Genomic DNA, 10,487 nt, shown 5'->3' with positions numbered 1-10,487 from the left:
TGCCTCTATAAATGGATTTTATTTTTTTAAGGCTCTTAAATCGTTGTTTTTGATGAGAAGGGAGTCGTTAGGGTAGAGGCTTTGAAACTTTCAATTAGATTTATTTTTTTAAAAGAGTGGCATGCTCGTGAAGGCTAGTAAGACAAATGAAATACAACAAAAGAATCATTCATTACATTATGAAATCTTCTTATTGAAAACAATGGCCATGAAAAAATAAACGTTTATCTGGCTTGATAGATTCAATCAAGCACAAGCACAGTAAAATGGGCGAGTGAGGGTGATGGAGTCCAATAAAATTCCCAATGGGCAACGACAACAAAGGGGGAAAACCATAAAGAATGGACATAGACTAATTTTTTTGGGGGACACACGTGCGGGTGGTGGTGGGAGGGGGGACACACGTGCGGGTGGTGGGAGGGGGGGGGGTGTGGTTGTGTGTGACACACGAGTGGTGGTGGTGGTGGGTGTGGGTGTGATAGGGAGAACAGATCATTTCCCTATGAGATGGTTATAGGGAAAGCGGCCTGTGTTTCCTTGTTTTTCCGATGATTACGTGGATTGGTCGGTGGAGGAGCCCAAGGTTGCAGAGGACTCGACATGCTCAGAAGGCTGATGATGGGGAGGGGGGGGTATAGACGTTGATAATGTAGCCTCCGGGACCGATTCATTAGAGTTATCATCATCAGGAGAAGCCGAAGACTGGGTGTTGACGCCGCCACCTTCATTATCTGTGGCTGCCTCAAAGACCCTGACCTCCTCGATCATTTTGAGCACTTCGTTGATGCTGGGCCGCTCCTCAGGCGACGTGGAAACGCACGCCAACGCTATCTGCAACATCTGAACCATCTCCTCTTCAATATTCTCATAGCGAATGAGCTCCTTATCGAACACCTCCGACGTCCACTCCTCTCTCACCACAGACTGGACCCACCGCGGCAGGTCCATCCCTTCCTCGGCCGAGGTTTGCGAAGCGGCCTTTCCCGTGAGAATCTCCAACAGCACAACCCCGAAGCTGTACACGTCGGATTTCTGCGAGACCTTCCTCGTCTCCGCCACCTCGGGCGCCCGGTAGCCTACCATGCGGCCAATCACCACATTTGAACTGAAGAGGGACGTCAGCCCGTAGTCTGAAACGCACGCATCGTAGTCTCCATGGAGTAGCACGTTTGACGACTTGATGTCCCCATGCACCACCTTGCTGCTCGTCCCATGTAAATGTGCCAGCCCTCTCCCTGCCCCCATTGCGATCTTTAGCCTCGTTTCCCAATCCAACACTGTCTTCTTAGGACCTACAAAAACGTACAAAACATATAGCAAATTAAGTTATGGCAAGACACCCACACCCACATCCCATTGGGGCTGTTCCCACGCATGCCCCCCCCCCCCCCCTGTCTCTCTCTCTCCCTTGTTGGGCCAAAATTCATTGGTTTCTCTATGAGACATGCCACCACAAGGACCTATCTCTTCAACTTCATGCCTTACAAATGTCAAGCAATACCAACATCACAAAGTCAATAAGTTGCCCAGGCTATAAATTGTTTCGTGAGGCATGCCACCAAATCATCTCATATTCCTTACACACAAAGTCAATAAGTTGCCCAGGCTATTAATTGTTTCGTGTGACATGCCACCAAATCATCTCAACAGCTAGATGGTATGTAGAAATACCCCACCGGGAGAAGACACAATAACATGTGCAAGGAAGGAGCCCACATCATACATGCCATTTTTTCCTTTGATGAAAGTGCAAGTGGGGTTCCTTACACATGCCACCAAAGGACCTTATAGTTGGACAATAAATTGTTCGATGAGACATGCTACCAAACGATCTTAACAATAATGGTATGTGATTGATCTGCCCCAAAATATAGTTACCATGTGGGTTTTTTTTTTGCACATGCCACCAAAGGACCTTATAACTTCAACTTTCATGCATTACATGGACAACCAACGGCCATCAAGATAATCCTCACACATAGTCAATAGATTGGGCTATGTGCACAATGTTTAATGAGATACACCATCCAATGATCTCAACAGCAACGGTATGTGATCTATAGCCCATGGTGACAAGATATGGTAACGTGTGAAGGATCCGAAATTCCATTTTTTCCATTGATAAAATTGAAAAACTCGAAAGAGATGAGCTATTTAGAGGTTTGAAGAGGGGTAGGCTGAGCTATTTAGAGGTTTGAGGAGGGGTAGGCTACTGCCAGTCAAAGATGAGTGAGGTTACTCATATAAATAAGAGTTTAAAATGGCTTCATCTGTACTCATCCTATCAATTAATCTACCTTGCGGCCCTCCTTAATAATCTAAGGTCTACGCGTTATGATAAAAGCCTAAGACCTTTTCCCATGAGCCCATTTAACTTTGCCAGAGCCATTTAATGCAACTTGGCCATGAGCTTACTAATTAATTAGCTTACTAATTGTGTCAATTTATTGGTACAATTGAAAATCCTCTCTAAAACTTGGCCAAGTAAGAGTAAATGGCTTAGTGGGAATGTAAGAAAAACGGTGACAATCAATGGTCATTGGCCAAGTTAATTGGGCTCACGAGAAAAGACCTTCTTACACCACATGTTGATAATAACAGTTTCTTTACACACAAAGGATTTTAAAAAATTGTAACCCTTTCCCCAAGTTTAACGTTCATAACAATAATCCTTTATTTATACATAAAGGCCTTACGTTTCAAGATCAACGTTAGTATCCTTAAGCTGTGTTAATAACCTTACGTCCCACCCTCCCCCAAGATCAATGTCACTAACGTTATGTTCCAAATTTCAAGATTAACGTTAGTAACTTTAAGCTTTATACCTACTCTAATCAATTGATTTTTGATATTAAGCGGTAGGGGCCTGAAGGTTAACGTGAGCAACCTTAGGCGGTATGTATACTTACTTTTTTTTTCTTTTTTTTTTAAATACTCACAAATGTGAGTGGTATACTTACTTTAATCAATTGAGTAGCTACTAAAGGGTAAAAGCTTTCATGAGGGGGACATTCGTACTTCCAGTAAGAAATTTAATGCATAGCATCTGTATTAAATTTATATGATCTAGGACAACTAAGGTTGTAAATAACTGCGACGAGTTAAGGGCCACATAGAGTGAACAGTGAAGGTGAATAAATTATTTGAGAGCTACACTATATGAGTAATTATCAAACACTAAAGTAAAGGATTAGTAGTGCATATTAATCAAGTAAAAATGAAGGAGAAGCATTAAAAATAAGAAGAGATCACAGGCAGCTATCTTTGGTTTAGTCAACTGTTAATTACACTCTTAAGTACGAATCGATTAAGCGAGAGAGAGAGAGAGAGAGAGAGGGGGGATGATTTGTACTTACCATGAAGGACAGCAGAGAGGCTACCCAGGGGGAGGTACTCATGGACGAGAAGCTTCTCTTCTTTGGAGAAGTAGTAAGCGCGCAGGGGTACAAGGTTCCGGTGTCGGAGCCTTCCGACGGAATCCATTTGCTGCTCGAACTCTTTCCGGCCGACAGAAACCTCCTTGAGGCGCTTCACAACCACCGTCGGCCCATCCTCCAGCACTGCCTTGTAGGCGGTCCCGAAGCTGCCCTTCCCCAGAACCTCCGCCGAGGCCCTCAATAAATCCTCCAGATCAAAGGTTAGCTGCCCCCCTTGGAAAAACACCAGCTTGTTGTGCTCTGGCTCCTGTGCAGAACTGTACTCATCCTTGGAATCATCCGCTGCCTTCCTGTCTGCCTTCTTCTTCTTCTCTGCCTTCTTTTCTCCTACTGCTTCAGCAGCAGCAGCAAAACCACCACCACCACCACCAGAAGACCCCTTTATGTGCTTCCTTAAGTAGCATAGTAAACAACACGTACTCACCAGTAGAAGAAAGACAGCATCTGCTACCACTATGAGCACAATGTCAAGCGTGCTCAGTTGCTTCTTGGACTTGCTTTCCACAGGTGGACTCGGAGATGATGATGGTGATGGTGCTTTGCAAGCTAGCCGCAGTGGCGGGCCACAGAGCTCTGCATTGCCTGAAAATGATGAGCTTGGAAAGTTCCTCAGTCCAGGTGGTATGCTCCCACTTAGATTGTTGTTTGCCATGTTAAGCTCCTTAAGGTTGCCCAAATTTTGAGGGATGATGCCTGATAGGGAGTTGTTCTGCAGCAGCAATATCCTTAAGCTCAAAGTAGTTAAAGAAGAGGGGATTTCACCTGTGAATTGATTGAAGGAGAGATCAATGACATTTAAAAGAGAGGTAAGTGTGGAGTTGAAAGGGAGGATAGATCCTGAAAGGAGGTTTTTTTGCAGGAAAATCTTCCTGAGAAGGGTGCAATTGGCAAGATCAGCAGGGAGGGGACCAGAGAGATGATTTGACCTCAGGCTTAGGATTTGCAGCTGGGAAAGCAAGCCAAGCGTGCCTGGTAGAATTCTCCCGTATAGCCCTGTTGCAGGAAGCTTTAATGTCTCCACACTGTCTTGGGTACTGCTGCATCCCACCCCTACCCAAGTACATGGGCTAGTGTTGTTGCTCCAATTCATCACCCTTGGAGCCCCAACTAAACCATGTAGAAATCCAAGCAAAGCTTCACCATCTGCTCTTAAATCGCCCTTTGCTGGCAAAACCACTCCATAAAACACCATTATTAGCAGCAGATAGCAGCTTCCCCTCTTGCCAGCCTCACCCATTTACATAAGACAATGTATGTGTAGATTTGAAGCTCAAAGAGACAGAATTCAGACAAGAGAGTCTGCCACAGCTTGCGAGTAGGAAGAAGACTGTCTAGAGATGGAGATGCTTCAATAAATAAAAGCTTTCATCGAAGCCAGTGATTTAAAAGAGGAAAAGTCAAGATCAAGAACACGAGATGAAGTCAAGCTCAGTTATAGAGAAAACTATGGCGATCATGGGGGATGAAAATGCAGTTGGAGATATTAAAATGGGTGAAACGGGTAAGGGAAGGAGCGAGTGGAGAGATACACGATTATGAAGCGGAGGGGTGGCTATGGACATTGGAGATGATGAAAAGAACATGGGAGCTTCTGCTATCTTCATAGCAAAAAACTAAAGAGGAGAAGACGATGGTGATGGTTATCATTACACGTTACTGTGAGAGAGAAGCGCGGGGTGGGGGCTCCGGCGGTGGAAAACAGAGAGAGAGGGGAAGGAGAGAAGCCGGCAACGGTTATGGGATCCTGTTGCATTGAAAGCTAATGGACAAATCTGGACGGCAAAACGTGAGTACCTAAACCAGCCATTGCTTACAGATAATCAACTAACTAATCTTGTATTAACCAATCGAATTAGTCCACACTCAACCAGTTAATCTTGTATTAACCTATCCAATTAGGAGGGACTCGACTAGAGTGAATTCTGTTAATCTTGTATTAACCTATCTATTAGCCGGAGTCTTGTAAACAAACCCACTCCTCGGGATTTTCATTACGTTTACACACAAACCACCACCACGTCGTCCCTCTCTCTCATTGTTTAGCGTGTTGCTACTACAACTACACGAAGGGCGGGGGCCATGCGAGTCCTCAGCGTCCCTCCCGGTAGCAGTGGACTGTGGGGGTATAATTTTTACTAATTTTCTTTTTCTTTTTTTTTCTTTTTTTTAAAGGGCGACTTTTATATTAACTTAGGAAAAGAAAAAATACATCCACAAAACACAAAACAGAGAGAATTTGGTTGGTCTATAAAACTAGCTTTTCAAAAATCAAGGTCATAAGCTATTGGTTATGGGAAACTTTGTGACTCCTTCTCTATTTGGTGAAAACATTTACCTCTCCTTGTGAAATGTCATGGAACACCTCTAGCTTTGTAACCCTACTAATGCTCTCAGGATGCATCTCTTACATACTCCGGGAGGCCATGGAGAGGTAGTTTCCCCTTTCCATTCTCCACCCTTCCTCACATTATGTCAAACAATGCAACTTTTTTATGAGCATGCATAAGCTTTTGGGGATGGGTGGGGAGTGTGAAAGACTTTGATGGATAGGGCTAAGCTTGTGGTGATGGGTTGGGAGTGTTAGAGATGGATAGGGAGAGGGATAAGTTTGTAACAATGATTGAGGGGTATTAGAGATGGACTAGGAGAATCCCCCCGCCCATGCTCTACTATTCCCTACCCATGATCCCATTTCGTTCAAAAATGGTAAAATTGCAATGGGCGGGGATAAGTTTGTAAAGGCCCTTAGCCGATAATAATGCCAACTTTCCTAATTAATTCTCCACTCCAGAGTTTGAACTCATCCATTGCCCATTGGCTATCCTCTTCACACATAGCTCTTCCCCAAAATGACGTCTAGATTTAGGAGCAATGTTGTTAACTATAGGTATCATGGCCCCCAATGCTAGAAAAAAATAGCCCTGTGTTTTGTTCAAGGCCAAGATTGAAAAAATTTATGGGCTTGCTTGAAAAATTAATGGTTGAGATTTTGACAGCTTTAGCTATGAAATTGATTGATATGTATATTTCTGAAAGGAAAACAAGCCAAGGCCAAGACAACTCCTCTAGGATCTTGACTTGTTGGAGAAAATGTATTTTTTCTTGATGATAGTTTAATGCCAAGTGAATGGAAACTTTTGAGGAATTGACTTGAACAAAACATTTCCACACTGTAAATTCTAGGAATATAAATTTTTTATTGATAAGAAAAACAAACATTTTATTAATATAGTATTAGAAGGGTATGAAAGAATTTTGAAATTTTTATGTACAACATTTGTAATTTTTTATATGGGGGTAACGCCCACACACATAAGTAAGCCTTACTTAAGTATAGGGGTTATAGATCCATTGCCAATTATAAGAGCCCATATATCTACCCAATATCCATCAAGATGACATTTGGCTACTCATCTCTTTTTATACACTATATATTTTCTCTTTAAAATATAAAATTTGTTATACAATATTTACAAATTTATCATGTGAACGTTAGAAGGTTTTGGAAGGCATAGTTCTATGGTTGAAGGCTTTTTAATTTCTAACTGTGTGGAAAAAAATGATTTTTAACTTGAAATTTGGCATGTAGAAAGTTGTTTGTATTTGTTTTTTTTATTTAAAGAATTTGGTGAAACCTCACCTATTTGGCAATGGGAAGTTGATAATCAACTTTAATATGTAAAAAGGCGTCTAGATTTATGTAAAAAGTAAACCCATCACCTCATCATGTGCTGTCGTGTGCTATGTGTGTATTGAAGTTTTGAACCAACGATGATTGTGACGTTGCTGTTGTCACATTTATTTATTTATTTATTTGAATGTGTTTAGGCCGTGTACGTGAAACGGGCGGCAACTACATAATGTGAACATTAGGATTGCGCTTTGCCAGCTGGTTGTGTCTCAAAAAGCAGTGTTGGCGTTTGAAGCCGGCACATGACCGCCCGCCCATTTCGCCTTTTTTGGCCCTGTTACGCCCATGAACTTGCACCCACGAAGCAGTCCCCTGTACCGCCCATGAACTTGCACCCATGAAGCAGTCCCCTGTACCGAGGCACCCCAGGTCAAATATCCCTCGTTTGCATGTGGGCACGGTGTGCACAGGTGTCCAGATAACCTAGAGCGTGTGAAAGCAAAGTTGACTGTTGCATGAGATCCGTGTCCGGACTCCGGAGTCTAGAGACTCTCCATTGAGTCTGCAACCGTGCACACATGTGGGACATAGTGACCACTGGCCACACTAAAAGTTCCTTCCTATTATTGTAAAAGGTACACCTTACCAACGAGTGTTAGCTCATCTGGTAGAGCATTGGTCTCTACTCCCAAGGTCGTGGGTTCAAGTCCTGGGGGCCTCTTTAGGTACCCACCCTTGACGGGTTGATTATAAGCATGTATGATGGGTTGTTAGCCCTCATCCCGGTGGGGTCGCCTCCACCTCACAGAGGTTGGGTGTGTGTGTTTCTAAAATTTCTTGTACCTTTGAAAAAAAAAGTACACCAAGGAGGACAATTTTTTAAGTCTTACTTTTGTAGGTTGGCATAAAAAACCTCTAAGGACTTGTGCACATGTAGCCACTTTTTACCTTAGTAAAAGGCGCAACCAGCTTCCACCTTGAAATCTTTGGAAAAGGACTCTAGTTTCGAAAATCCAACCACCTTCCACTCTAGTTTCGAAAATCCAACCACCTTCCACCTAGAAATCTTTGGAAAAGGAGTCACTATGGGTTTAAAGCAAAAGTTAACTGTTGCATGGGGCACCTAGATCCATGTCCGGAGTCTACAGACTCTGCATTGTGCACCTGTGCACACATGTGGGACACAGTGACCGCACTAAAAGTTCATTCCTATAATTTTAAACGAGTGTGTTGCTAAATGTGGTGCCAAAGAGCACAAGGAAAATATGGAGTGCGTGTGAGAAGCCACATCACCTAGTGAGAATTATCCCACATGCAAGAGAAAGGCTAAGTTGTACTCTCCTCATATAAAAGGAGGACATTTAAGCACAACATCTCAAGTCGTTTTATGAGTATAAGTTTCTATCTTGTAGCCTAACTGAACTTGAGTCTAAACCTTAATTTGCACACACTCATGAGTCTTTTTCATTTCTATCCACCTTAGTTTAGCATTGTGATTAGTGTAGGATTAGTTTATGATAGGTAAATGTCTTGTTATTAGTTAGAAGAGCTCGATCCATGATTCTCAACATGGTATCAGAGCTTAGGTGTTGCTCTCTTAGCTTAGTATTTTTTTCTTCACTTCGTTAGGGTTTAGAATCCTTTCTCCTCCCGATCATTAGTTTAGGTAATTAGGAAATGTATTAGCAATTAGAGTTTTGTGTGGTTGATGTCCTTTTCTTCCATTATTCATCCTTGCAAAGTAAACCCGCCCATATGAACCTTCGCCTATCAATGCACTTGCCCACCATAACCAAGAGAAGGAGAATCAAAGAGAAAGAAGGAGCAAGAGCTCAGACAGTCCGCAGCAAAGCAGAGGCACAAATAGGACAACGGAAGTCATCATGCAACTTATCGAAGGGGTTCCTATCACTGTAGATATAGTCGGAGTCCATGCAGATGTAGGCTCCTTTGGTTGTAGCTCACATGCTGACTCTGTGATCCCCTCTCAGAAAGGGAAAAAGCTTGAAAGATTCGCCACTAGAGAAGGTGCTCTTCAGGGAGAACCTCTCAACAGCCAGGCGCGCAGGCCTCCTATAGCTTGTCGATGAAGGATGATGGCAAGAGTCTTACTCATGAGAGAGTGCACAAAAGGAAAAAAAGAAAAAAAGAAAAAAAAGGCCCTCACATGAACCCTTCTACGTTTTTTTTTTTGGAACATTTCCAATTGTGTTTTTCATGAGCACCATTAAGTACAACACCAAGTGCTATGCAAAAATTGTTAGCAAGTTCCATAATGGTAAAAAATACGCCCTTTTTCCTCAACTCTCACACAAATCATCAACACCAAGATAGGGATTGTTGCATGATGAAAATGTGGCAATTTAGCATGCACCTACTAGGCTTTCATCTACACATTATAATGATGTACTAGATTCTTAGTAGGAGTAATTCAAATAACATATACTCATATGTGGATTGTAAACTCTTGCAAGTGTCTCTCAAGAAGGATAGAGGAAAAATTATACTATAAAATGAGGATTATATCATTGTTGAGAGCATAAGGAAGATTGAAAGATTAGGAAGATAAAGTTTTGAAAAACCAAGAAAACCCACAGCATAGGCTTAGTAAAACTATCTCAAGAGTGCAAGTTCTTAGTTTCAAGTGGTTTCCTAATATGACATTCCTTTCTCCAAGTAGTTTTTGTAGGCCAGTGTGAAATTCATAAATATTAAGAAGATTTTCACATGTCTTGTATTTCCACCACTGTAATGTCAGCTCACATAGCTAAGTAGCTATTCACAAGGTCACAATTTCCAGTTTTATAAGAAAAGTATGCCATACATGGAGCCTAACTACGAGTTTTCCATTGTCATATCCACTTTTCTCGAGTTCTTGGTCATGCAAGTAGTTTTTCAACATGAAATACACTTATGCAAGTGGTTTTTGGAGGCCATGTGTTGTATTCATCTTTACTAAGAAGGTTCTCGCATGTCGTGTATTTTGGTCATTGCTTAGTTTGGGTAGCCACGGAACTCTTCTTCACAAAAGGCCATAAATGCTCATTTTTTAGGAGCTAGTGGCCCGGTCACACCGTGGAATTCAAGATCAACACTTGTGCAATGAGTTTGACATTACACTATTAAACAAGTTCCAAAATGGTTTTATAAGCTTTTAAGAAAGATATTACAAAAGTTCATATCCTAGATTTATGAGTTTCATTGCAACTTTGAAAGTTCTCCATTAAACCAACTTTGTTTGTAATCTTTGTGGGTTTTATTGCAACTTTGAAGGGTCTCCATTAACTATAGTTTTGTAAAGAAAAGTACCTCTTTTGTAGCTTTTGAAGACTTTTGAAAAAAAAAACCTTTTTGAGTATGTTTTTTCAAACAAATTCTTACTAAGGAGATACTCACAACACAAGATATTAGTTTATAAA

At 41.9% G+C, this 10,487-nt stretch overlaps 1 protein-coding gene across 1 annotated transcript; it reads right to left on the bottom strand.

Moving 5' to 3' along the window:
• Nucleotides 1–503: 503 nt before the first annotated feature.
• On the bottom strand, nt 504–5,198 carry LOC147630053 (putative inactive receptor kinase At2g26730). The gene is made up of 2 exons (XM_086811663.1): nt 3,357–5,198; nt 504–1,292 (listed from the first exon to the last, which is right to left on the bottom strand). The coding sequence occupies exons 1-2, from the start codon at nt 4,672–4,674 to the stop codon at nt 553–555; spliced, it is 2,058 nt and encodes a 685-aa protein (XP_086667789.1). The 5' UTR covers nt 4,675–5,198; the 3' UTR covers nt 504–552.
• Nucleotides 5,199–10,487: the final 5,289 nt, after the last annotated feature.

This window comes from Cibotium barometz, chromosome 17 (assembly GCF_041138505.1).
Source record: "Cibotium barometz isolate CiBa-2024 chromosome 17, ASM4113850v1, whole genome shotgun sequence".
NCBI classification, from domain to species: domain Eukaryota; kingdom Viridiplantae; phylum Streptophyta; class Polypodiopsida; order Cyatheales; family Cibotiaceae; genus Cibotium; species Cibotium barometz.
This window is presented reverse-complemented; position numbering and strand designations above follow the sequence as displayed.

What these genes read in the sequence shown, in the direction of transcription:
- LOC147630053 (XM_086811663.1), bottom strand. Translation starts at nt 4,674, where the DNA reads ATGGGTGAGGCTGGCAAGAGGGGAAGCTGCTATCTGCTGCTAATAATG. An exon ending in CCTCTCTGCTGTCCTTCATG is followed by an intron (nt 1,293 to 3,356) that starts GTAAGTACAAAT and finishes ACGTTTTTGTAG; the next exon opens with GTCCTAAGAAGACAGTGTTG.